At 38.6% G+C, this 12,377-nt stretch overlaps 1 protein-coding gene across 2 annotated transcripts in view; it reads left to right on the top strand.

Moving 5' to 3' along the window:
• The window catches only part of CUL4B (cullin 4B), a 35,291-nt gene that overhangs the window by 3,882 nt on the left and 19,032 nt on the right, over positions 1–12,377 (top strand). For both annotated transcript variants that reach the window (XM_034782213.1, XM_034782212.1), the window contains exons 3-9: positions 1,435–1,550; positions 6,743–6,846; positions 7,897–7,966; positions 8,558–8,631; positions 10,244–10,406; positions 10,510–10,599; positions 10,927–11,009. In XM_034782213.1, the coding sequence (XP_034638104.1) occupies positions 1,435–1,550; positions 6,743–6,846; positions 7,897–7,966; positions 8,558–8,631; positions 10,244–10,406; positions 10,510–10,599; positions 10,927–11,009 (700 nt within the window). The remainder of the gene's footprint in view (positions 1–1,434; positions 1,551–6,742; positions 6,847–7,896; positions 7,967–8,557; positions 8,632–10,243; positions 10,407–10,509; positions 10,600–10,926; positions 11,010–12,377) is intronic.

Raw genomic sequence — 12,377 nt, 5'->3', positions numbered from 1 at the left:
CACCCCCCCCATTAAAATCACAAATTTCTGTTGTCTTAATTTTGTTTAAAAACTGGGTTTGCAACACCCAAACTATGGGCCAAACTTGACCTGAAAGTGTGCATGTCTTTCTCTTTAAACTCCCTCCCCTCCCTTCCTTTCCCATATCCCAATATTCCTCCTGGAACAAAGACGATCACTTAAGTATTTTGTTTTTAGAATTCTAAGTCTGCTCTGTCCTGAAACCTCTGATATTTTTTTAATGCCTTGAGATGTGGCTATGATCCTGGCTGAAAGAGAGTGAGAACCAATCATTTAGACATCTCATCCATTTGTGTTAATTGTTCAGAAGGGTTTCTGTTGAACACTACAAGGGATTCTCCATCTCATAGGTGTTAAGGTCTCCACTTCTGCTGCACTTCTAGCCCTTGCCAGAGGCTAGTGTTACTCACAGGATCCTGTTACTGAGCTAATTAATATTAATTTTTTTCATTAAAAAAATCCCCAAATATTTCCATAAACTTGCTTTAGACAATCATTTTGTGGTTAGATTTATGATTTAAAAATCAAACTCACTGCAGCACTGAGGATTTGACTTTGGAGATTTTTGTTAACCCGTTTTACATACTTTTTTGTTGAAGATAATGTACAGTGGAAGAAGGCTGTACTAAATGATAGCGGAGTTGAATTTTTCCAAGTTTGACGTACTTGAACATAAAGAACAGGGCTTGAAAAACATAACATACACCTACTGGCCAGAACCTGCAGACCTAGGAAAACACCACTGCATTGGTTCAGATTGGAAGGTTTTCTTTGCAAACAAAGGTCTATAATCATAATGTTTCCTGTGTAAATATAGCTTGAAACCTGCATAAATTGATGGGATGAGTCTCCTTCACCAGTTTCCCATTTGGCCATTGTATAGATGTTTTTCAGGTTGTGAGGAAGAGTAGTACATAATAATTACAACGTTCTTACTAGGTATATACAGTTGTCTGTCTTGGAACATCTGTCATACATATCTAAAAAGGACTGGCTCCATCTTACCAACACGTGATGATCAATCTGTATGTCACTTTCTAATTATTTTGTCTGTGCTGCTAGCCTAATAAAAAGTCAGTATTAATGAAAGTAGAGACTGACAATATTTTTCCACTTGAACTGTTAAGTCATAGGTATGGCAGTGTTTATAGACCAGTGTCTGGTATCTGCTACAAGTGCTGTGATGTGCAGGCACAACAGGGTGACTTGAAGACTGAGAGTCAAGTTGAAACTTAGAATTTCCTTGCTACCTAACAATGAAAGCAGAATCTGATATATGCCTAAAGAGACTTTCTTCATGTATGTTTTAGTGGAAGCTAGAATGTTTTTGCAAATTTGTCATCTTCACATCAGAAAACAGCTGGAATTTTCTGCTCTCCTTAAACAGGATCTCAACCTTTGTTTATATCCTAGATAAACCTAAATTGCCTGAAAACTACACAGATGAAACCTGGCAAAAATTGAAAGAAGCTGTGGAAGCTATCCAGAACAGTACTTCAATTAAGTACAATTTAGAAGAGCTCTATCAGGTAAGTGGGCCCGGTCTATATTTAAAGCCCTTCAGTCTAAATAAAATCTGGATCTGCTCTGTTCATTTTTCATTTCTCAAAATGATTTTTATGATGATTAAAAAAAAAAGGAAATATGACAATTTGTAGTTACATTCCTAGTGAACAAACTATTTACTTAGAACAGTTTCTCAAAGTGAATTTAAAAATCCAGAATAAAGGATTTGCAAGAGCTAAAGTTGAACTGAGAACCTTTTTACCTGCCAAGAGCGTAATCTAAGGTGTGGTTTCCCTTGCAACAGTTGACACGAATTAAATAAGGCAAGGAGCTGTATTCCCTTTACTACTGCTTTTGAGTTTGTGCTGTGTAGCTGCTCAAGGAGAAACATGAAATCCTAAAACGTTTGGTATTTAGGTAAGAAAAGGACAACTTGGATTAAAATGTAATCTATTTGTGTCTGTCTAAACACAATCTGTTCATAATTTAGGATCATAAACAACCATTTAAAAAAATCATTTAACTTTTAAAGTAGGTGTAAAATGTGTCACGATATTTCCTCATGAAAATCATATTCATTTGGTTGTCATTGCTTGCCATTAGAATTATGTATATTTGACAGTGAAAACATTCAAACTACTTTTCCCGGCCCATCATTAATAATGATTAGTTTGCCCTGATTATTTTATTTTATTTTATTTATTTTTAAAGAATGCTGTCAGGTCTAAATTGAGTATTAGACCTTTTTTTATAAGCTCTTCAGTCTTTATATAATTACATTTCTGTTTCTGCATTCTTCATGTACAGTTACTTCACTAAATTTGTTTAGTCAAAATAACTGGGACTTCCTAAACTTAGGGGTTTTTTGTACCACCTAGTGCTGCAACTAGTTATAAAGAAGTACTTCTATTCTTTGTTCTATTTTCAAGCTTTTATTGTTTGATAGGTTTTCATGTTTTTTCTCAAAAAGGTGAATTTTGAACTCCAGCAAATATGTGATGACATTCTATTTTTAGGTCTTATTGAAGTTTGGGATGGGTTGAATTGCCTGAATATGGGCTGAATTTTTTTTTTATTTTTTTTTTTGGTCATTCCCATGTTCCTCCCAACCCACTGCATGTTACGTGCACTTTAGGTTCTTTGTTTAGAATTTTTAAATCAAAACCAGCGAGGTTTGGCACGTGCATGGTTCCACAATAAAGAGTGCCTTCTTTGCAGCATTTGGAGGAATTGATGGCAAATTAGATACACGTGCAGTTGTTGATTTCAGGGTATTTCACCTCAGTACAAATAGGCTTATACTGTATTGAATAATGCAGAACTGCAAATAAACGTGTTTTTAAAAAATAAAGTGAATCATGGGCTAATCTTCCACTCAGAGGACAAACAAATCCGTTAACTAGTTGAAATGACCTTTATCTACAAAGTCCTACTGAAAACCTTGCCACTACTTCAAAGTAGTAATTTTAAATGAAGTTGCCTTCTTGGAGGTTAATATCAAACCAGGTTTCTCTGTGGTACTTATGCTCAAGGAGAGTGAGTTACAACTACTTTGAGTGTCATGACTTTGAATATCCTGACATGTGTTGAAAATCTCAGCTGTAATGTTACAATTATTTAAATATATTTAAGTGACTAGGAACATTGTCAAGTAGACTAGGAACATTTCATACTTGACTGCCCTCTAAGTTGAATCTAAAAATAAATGTCTTAATTTAAAAATAGTAATAGTGATTGCTAGTATTTTAAATGGTAAATAAACCAGTGCTGCTTGTGAACAGCTGCTTAGTAAATGGATCTGATTCCAAATATGCTTTGGCAGACACCATTATCTAAGCAGAGAGAGGAATGGCCAAAAAAAAGCCTCTAGAGGTTCCTTCCCACACTCTTCAAAAGGATTTATTCATATTTTGTTTTTGAACAGAGCTAAGCTTCTTGGTTTGACACATCTGTTTGCCAGTAAAATCCCACCAAGTGAACATTTTTTAAGCCTTTAATTTTTTAGACCACTAGCCATTAGCACTGTGTTGGTTCTTCTACTTCTCAGGTTGAAGTTGGGGAAGAGTGCACATAGATAAGCAGCTAAATAATCCTGGAGAACTGAAAGCTTTATACAAATGTTTATTTTTCAGAATAATTTTCTTCAGTACATCAGTACTAGACTTGGGCAATAATTCCCTGTTTTAAATGTATGATTACAAATAAGAGAGGTCAGCTTTTTAAATATTTATTGAAGTACCCATTGCTGTGTTCTTAGACAGCCATGTCTGGTTTTCCCCCCTGCCTTCTCTTCTTCCTTATCCTCCCCCAAAACAAATGTAAATTTCACAATACCCAGATGAGTCTGGGGAGCCTTGATCCCATGTCCCGAGTATGGCTAATACGTCTGAGAGTGCAGAATCCCGAGGCAGGGCGCCTTATTCTGAACAACCCACTTCTGTGAACGGCAAGTAGGTAGTGTGATTATTTGAAGTGTTACCACACAAGATATTCTGCTATTGCTATTATTTTAAATATTGATCTAGTACAATGTTGCAGTAGCAATTATACAGTATCAGTGGAGATACTTCCATTTAAAAGCACACGGTTTTCAGTGGAAATTCCCTCTATCTGCCTGTTTTAAAACAAAAAGCTTGTCTGTTTTTTTCTGAAATTTCACAGTGTGGAATTTTTGTCTCCATTAAAACGCTTGTATTTTGTATTTGATTTCTTGTGTTAAAACAAAAGGTTTGAAAATCCTATTTGACACAAGCGTGTCGTGAATTTTCCAATACTTACGACTGTGTAGAACTCCAGATATACATGTATATGTGTGAAGTTTCATACATTAAAATCATCTGAGTTTTATTTCACTTATTACACATTGAAATAAATACACCTGGGATGAAATCCATCCATTCATAATGGGCCTGTAGAGGGTCCTCCAGAGTGCATAAGTCCTTGCTATCCATGCAAAGAGTGGGAAACGGAGCGTTTATTTATGCAGCCATTGTTTTCTAAGCTCGGGGGGGACTCTGTAACACCTCAAAATAGGCTGACAAAGAGGGGTGCAGATCAGGAGCAGATCAATTGGCCAGAAACCATTGCCCTATGGAGTATGGAGAGCCAGCCATTGTTAACCCTGCTTATTAGCTAGAAGAATGGGTGCAGAGGGGTTGTGCATCTGGCTTGAAGGTGGTGTTCCATATTTCCAGCCCCCAGTAGTCATCCCCCTCCCCCACCCCCCAGCCCATTTGGGTGGAAGAGGGGTTACATTTTGTATCCTGTGTTTACTTGAAAGTTTGATCTGACTTCTCACATTTTAATGATATGTAAGTTAGAAGCTGACAACGTAGGCTATAGTAGCATGAGAGAAAGGGAGAGAACTCCAACCCATATGCCATCAAACTGAACAAAGAACTGTACAGTGGTTTTCTGTTAGATCAGTGGTTTTCAACTTGTGGTCCATGGACCCTTGGGATCCACAGACTATAATTAAGATTTCCAAAGGGGTCCGCACCTCCATTCAAAAAATGTTTAGGGGTCCACAAATAAAAAATGGTTGAAAACCCTTATGTTAGATTCATACAATTTAAAAAAAAAAAAAATATCAAGAACTCTCAGATATCAGGAAATTCAGTTCTGGCTTTCCCGGCAGCCAGAACTCAACCATTTTGTGCTTATGTAGCATTTTGTATATGTGTTGTTGATACATCTTGCTTTCATGACTAAAACTATATTGAAAAAATGATGAATTCTAACTCCGTAAATCTGCGTCCCATATATATTCAGAGTTAACTGCTTGTTTCTGACAAAGGAAGTTTGTACTACTTTTTACTCCCTGTTCATCCTTTGGAGCTAATATAATTATGGGTGAGTGAGCAGCATTCATTTCACAGAAGTGCTAACTTTGGATTGTAGAGTTTTTAATGCTTTACTGTTGTTGCAGAAGCTAGAAAGAACCCAACTTAACTGTCAGATCCCAGGCTGAGTTTGTAGTGAACTGAGCAAATACAGTCTGACAATCATGGAGACAATACATGTGGAACTAAAGACTAGCTCTTCTACAGATCTCCACATATTCTTACACAAAAACCTTGTTAACCTAACTGTTAAAGTTGTTCATGTGCATTCTATGTAAACACAATCAATACAAATTAGGAAAACACCAGGTGAGGGTCCATCCACATAACAAGCAATGTCACTTCACATTGCCATTATGCCTACAGGCTTTATCTTAATTGCCTTTTACTTCCCACTTAAACATCCAGGATGCATGGATTCATTTTTTCTAAATCACACCCAAATGCTCATAGTTAACTAGGCCCTCAGGTAGTTTAAGATATTTTATTGAGAAAGTATAGAACACAGAGCACTACCAAAATAATCTGAGGTCATAATTAGGCCTGTGTGACCTGGAGAGATGTTGCAGGATACCTCAGGATTTAGAGGGAACTTGAAGTGGGGAGTGTGAAAGGGTGACAGTGGAAATCATGCTCTCTTGCACTAAGGCTTCCCTGTCTCTCCCCGTGGAACAGCAAATGGCTTGGTAAGTTTAGTAGCTCATAAAATAAAACCTTAAGTGTCTGTGCTTCAGAGTAATAAAACCCATAAATTGCTGGAAAATTGAACTACCTTTGTTCCTTTAGGGACAAATCCTGCGTTTCTCACTTGGGCACTTATATATGTCTACACAGCAGTTAAGCACCTGCAGCTGGTGTGGGTCAGCTGACTCGGGCTCACAAGGCTCCGACTGCAGGGCTGTAAAATTGCTGCGCAGAAATTCAGGCTCAGGCTGGAGCCCAAACCCTGGGGCGTCCTGAGTGGGGAAGAGTCCCAGACTCTAACTTGAGCCCAAACATCTACACAACAGTTTTTAGCCCCGGCAGCCCAGTTTTTAGCCTGTGAGCCTGCGTCAGTTGACTCAGACCAGCTGTAGCTGTGCCACAAGTCTTTTATTCCAGTGTAGACATATGCTAAGGCTCCTGTTGAAGTCTGTAGACACATGGGTTGTGAACTGTTTGGGGGCAGGCCCTTTCTGTGTCTTCTTACTGCTGTAAAGTGCTTTGTACATCTACTGTGCTCTGTAAGCAGCAGTGTGTAATGTAAAGTTCAGGAGCGGTAGATCTTGCTCAAGGATCAAAAACAAACCTATCCTGCTGCTATTTTTTTTAATGGAAGCCATATGGAGAAATTCATATTTATCTTGCTATATCTGTTTCATTATTTATTTTAGGCTGTCGAAAATCTCTGCTCCTACAAGATTTCTGCAAACTTGTATAAACAATTGAGACAGATTTGTGAAGACCACATCAAAGCACAAATTCACCAATTCAGAGAATATCCTTTAACTGAAAGTCTTTTCACCTGCCAATCTCAGGAGTCATGTTTCTTGTGCATCAGTTGATGGCATTGGGGAGGTAGCATTATCTTATACTTTGGCATTGTGGAAGATAAATGTTTGTAAAGCCATTTGGGATCTTCACAGAGAACAATGAAGCAAAATGAATGCAGTCCCTGAACTGTTTTATTTATAACACACTTCTATAGCACCTTCTAAGTATTAGCAATGGCATCAACTGTTGTAATGCACAGGAAAACACCCGAAACTGCTTTATGTGCAGGTAAACAAAGAGAATTAATTTCAGCAACTCTAGTTTTGAACTGTATTAGGAATCTAGAAATATCTAGTACTCAGTTACTGGTTTGGGATCTTTAAAGCTTTCCTGCTGAAATGGAAAATGGACTATTGCTAGTACTTTACCAAGAGCCAGACTTTCAATAACCCACTAATTTTACACCTGCATATTTTGTGCCCACAATAAAATGTGGATGCAAATGTTATGTTTAGATATGTACCTATAGGATTTGGGGTCACATGTTTGGTATTAGACACCTTAATTCTGGCATTTGTGCTTGGAAATGATCTCGTGTGCAAACTTTGTAAGTTTGAGTCCTTCTGAAAATATGGCCTGAAACTGTAACATTCTATATGTTTACACTTTAGTAAATCATTGTGTCTGAATAAAACAACATATAATGGAAATTTTCCATATGCTAGCAAAGTACTATTGTTAATGGAGATTAGGCTTCTGAGTCCAAACATTTTTTTGTTTTTGTTTTTGATAATGGGACTTCAGCTCCTGAGTGATTTTTAGGTGCTTTTAATAGTTTTACCCTGGTCTTGAACTACTATTAATAACCATGACTAATAGAAACTAAAAATAGCATATGATAAAAAATTGTGATCCTTTCCAAAAGGTAGCTAGTGAATTTGTGATGCACTCTACTGAAAGTATGGTGGAAAAGCAAACAAGTATTGTTGAGCTTTTTATGTAGCTAATGTCAGCTATGGGATTTTGGTCATAATTTTCTTAACTGCCTTTTCATGGATTCGCTGGACAGTGTTCTTTTTCTAAAGAAAATAGACAAATGTTGGCAAGATCACTGCAGACAAATGGTAAGTTTTTTTTTGTTTTGTTTTGTTTTTTCTGTTAAAAACAAACTTGTCTATTCCTGACAGTTTACTTATCTCGCTCATATATATATATATATATATATATATATATATATATATATATATATATATATTTTTACAAATACACTTTGTGCTTCTGAAATGTTATCTGATGTCTAATGTGAAGGCTTCCTTTACAGGAGGAAATGACATCTAACTTGTTAGAAATGAAACTTTGAAAGCACTTCCCTGAGATGTACTTCTGAACATATGGCTTTGGTCTTGAATAAACATTTGAAACACGCAATGTGTGTGTGTATATGCTAGCCTTTCCCCTCGTGTTTGTAACTCAGACTAATTCTAATTTTACCCTTGATTCATGTCTAAATGCTATTTTGCATTCTTTCCCACCCTAAATCAAATACTAAATATCATGTTGATCATCTTACTTAAAACATCCCACTGCATACTAATAAATGCAGAATACTCCCGAAATTGTTGGTAATTTTGGCACATACACATATATAGGTATATGGCATTTCAATTTCAACTAATATAAAAATGCTGGTGACTTTTTCCCTCCTCCCCCAACAGATCATGATTAGGAGTATCTTTTTGTTCCTGGATCGAACTTATGTTCTTCAAAATTCAATGCTGCCATCTATTTGGTAAGGATGCAAAGAATAAAATAGATTTTTTTTTAAAAAAAAAAAGCTTTCATACTGTCTTACTAGTTGAAATATAGGAATTGCAGCTAGCTTATAATTTTCTGTCCTCCTTGAAGAGAGAGAGGTTTTGAATTTCATTTCCATAAAATGTGAGAGTTTTGCAGTGACTAATACCAAATTTTAACTGAACTGATACCATCTAACTCCAGTTTGCATAATACAGGAAAGTGATTGAAAAGCCAGGATTTAGGGTCACAGGTACACTACAAAGGTAGTGAGGATATTTGTTATATCTGTAACATTCTAAAGATACAATGCTTTAAATATATTGGATAACGAATATGTACAACTCCTAATTTTATAAAGGGGCAAACTAAGGGTACGTCTATACTTACCTCCGGGTCCTGCAGTAAGCAATCGATCTTCTGGGATCGATTTATCGTGTCTTGTCTAGACGTGATAAATCAATCCCGGAAGTGCTCGCTGTCGACGCCGGTACTCCTGCTCCGCAAGAGGAGTACGCGGAATCGACGGGGGAGCCTGCCTGCCGCGTGTGGATCCGCGGTAAGTTCGAACTAAGCTACTTCTATGTTATTAATAACTACTGTGTTATTCACGTAGCTGAAGTTGCGTATCTTCGTTCGAAGTGGGGGGTTAGTGTGGACCAGCCCTAAGGTTACATCTACAGTACCAGCTAGGGCTGTGATTTCCAGGTCATTTACACATACTCACGTTAGTTCGATGAGAACTAGTGCAAGTATAAATAGCAGTTTAGCTGCAGTAGCAGAGGCAGCAACAGCATGGCTTACCCATGCTGAGTCCATACCTACAAGCAGGTTGTATTCAGTATGGCTAAGCCATGCCACTGCTGCCACTGCCTTTGCTACCATGGCCACATTACTATTTATACTCACAATAGCTCTCATCAAGCTAGCCGAAGTCAGTGTATGTGAGCTGGGAAATCACAGGATTTTTGAAAGTGAATTGCAGTGATTGGATGCCTCCGTTTTGGGGCATCCAACTTGATATACCTTAAAGGTCTAACTTTTCAGAAAGTACTGAGCACCCACTCTCAAATCAGACCCATTTAAGGCATCATGTTGGACACCCAAAACTGAGATCCCTGCTTCCACATCACCATTCGTCATTTAAAATCTTTGGTTAAGGACACCCAGTGCTAGAGCTGAGATTAGAACCCTGGCTTCCATTCCATGCTTAGTTCTTTTGACAAAACTGCTTTATCTTTGAATATATGCTAGTCTTAATATTAAATTGAGGAAATACTTTTTAAGGCACATCAGTTTTTAATCTTTCTAAATCCAGCTAATCCAAGCTAAGAATGGTTAATGTCCTAAAACAAAGTGATTATCAAAAATAAATCTCACTTGTATATGCAGATATGAGAATGTGTACAAGAGTTTTACTTTAGATAGTTGCCTATTGTTGTATGTGTGCATTTACCTCTGAAATGGCTTAGGAAACTCTGAGAAAGTAAATATTTGAGCATCAGAATCGAGAACGTGTGCTGTTTGTTTTTATTGTAATGGTTAAAAATAAAAAATCAGGGATGGTTCTGATGCAAATTATTTAAGAGGCTTTTTTCTCTTTTTAGGGATATGGGTTTAGAGTTATTTAGGACTCATATAATTAGCGATCAGAAAGTTCAGAACAAGACCATTGATGGCATTCTTCTCCTGATTGAGAGGGAAAGAAATGGTGAGGCTATTGACAGGAGTTTGCTCCGAAGCCTTCTAAGTATGCTTTCTGATTTGCAGGTGAGTACATTTTCTTCAGTTTGCAGAAAACTGAAAAAAGCATCACACTTGTATTCAAGGATACACTATGCTTTAAACTGAATTATTCTTCTTTATTCCCTAGATTTATCAAGATTCTTTTGAACATAGATTCTTGGAAGAGACTAATCGTCTGTATGCAGCAGAGGGACAGAGGCTTATGCAAGAACGAGAGGTATTTTATGTTTTAATCTTTTTCCTCTTGTTTGCAGCCACTGATGAAACATCTTAGCTAAAAGAGAGCAGAATAATATGTTCCTATAGTGCATTCTCCTCGTGCATAAGGGTAGCAGGAAATATTCTCAGCAATAGTGGGACCCACACATTTACCTTTTTAAAGACTGTACTCGTGGCAAATGTACTCGAGCACCATCACTGTAGGGCCTGGGGTTCTTGGTCCCAACATTGGTCTGTAGCTGCAGCTGTCAGACTTTGGTCTCAGCATCTCTTCAACTTTTCTTCATTATGTAAACAGTAAAATAACTTTCTTCCATCTTTTCAGGTTCCAGAGTATCTTCATCATGTCAACAAGCGATTAGAAGAAGAAGCAGATAGAATTATCACATACTTGGATCAAAGTACACAGTAAGTGTGTGATCTGCCTTGGCTTGGTATCTTTAGCCATTCGGTTCTAATCCTGTTGAAGGCTTTTGCCACACAAAATAACTAGTTATTGACTAACTTGTTATTTGTATACAAATGTAATGTAAGCTGCCAAATGCTTCTCCTCTTCCCTAAAACTGCTTGGAGCCAATCAATCATTGTCTTGTTTTGCACAACTAACTGGAGTGGTTCAGATTAGAGGCTGATTTGACTTTTGGGCAATTAATTTGATTTGCGGGTCATTTTAGGGGAGAGAGCCTGTGTTCCTACTAGCAGTGGCAACTACCTGTATGAGCAAATACTCAGTTACCTTCCAAACAAAAGTAGAGCGGGGCCAGCAATAGTTATCGGGTATTCTCAGAGGGAAAACTCTAAACTAGTTAAAGGATGTAAATACCATTCAAGGAAGAAAACCCCTTGAATGTCAGTTTCTTAGATAACACAGTCATCACCCTGGAAACTTAAAATGAAGATTACCTTTCGGGGTGGACTCAGGTGCAGGAGGTTGCTGGTGGGGATGCTGGAATTCCCCTACTGAGACCTACTTTGAGGCCACTGCTGTGGTTACTGGGAGGAAGCGGAGACCTGCAATAGGATGTATGGCCCTCTTTGAATACGTGGGCAGCAGGTCTTACATTGGAGTTGGGAGGGAGCAGACCACTGAATGATATAGAGGCCTCTTACTGCAGTGCAGGGGTTCTCCCAACAAATATTTTGGTGGCCTCAGAGTGTGGCCACCAGCTCTTGCTTCTGGCCACTCTGACAAACCAGTCTCTGTTCCTGCCTGCCATATCCTTCAGCAAGAGCCCGCCGCAGGGAAGGTGTGTCGGGGACTCGCTGACCACCTGTGGAGTCCCAGGCTCCCCAGGCAAGCTGGAGCAGAAGAGTGCCCCAATGACTGAACACCATAGCTGACTCTGGTGCTGTGCACACCAGCCCCATGTGTCTCCAGAAGTGCTGCTTGGAGCCCCCAAGGAGGCTGCGTGGTGCAGGACACCAATCCCTGCTGGCGGCGCCAAAACAAACACCCAGGCAGCGCATCTCACTGCCCTTTGTAACAATTATTCAGGAGCAACAGCTGGGTGCTGCAGGGAGAGGCTGCTGCTCCCTCTTCTCCACCTCTTCATCCCCCTCCCCTCCCCGAATCTCCACCCATGCTTTGGAGGCTGTCGTGGCCACAAAAAATCTGCTGGTGGCTGCATTTGAGAAATACTGCTCTGGTGCTGCCTCCTCATCCACTAGAGATGAACTCTCTGAGGGAGGGGATTTGGGACTGCTGTGTATGCTGTTTCTCCAGTCCTGCTGTCCCCACCCCCACCCCCTCAGCCACTAGAGTAAGAGGCTGCTAGA

Source organism: Trachemys scripta, chromosome 9 (assembly GCF_013100865.1).
Source record: "Trachemys scripta elegans isolate TJP31775 chromosome 9, CAS_Tse_1.0, whole genome shotgun sequence".
Taxonomy (NCBI): domain Eukaryota; kingdom Metazoa; phylum Chordata; order Testudines; family Emydidae; genus Trachemys; species Trachemys scripta.
Note: the sequence above shows the minus strand (reverse complement) of the source record. Positions and strands in the feature narration are given on the sequence as shown.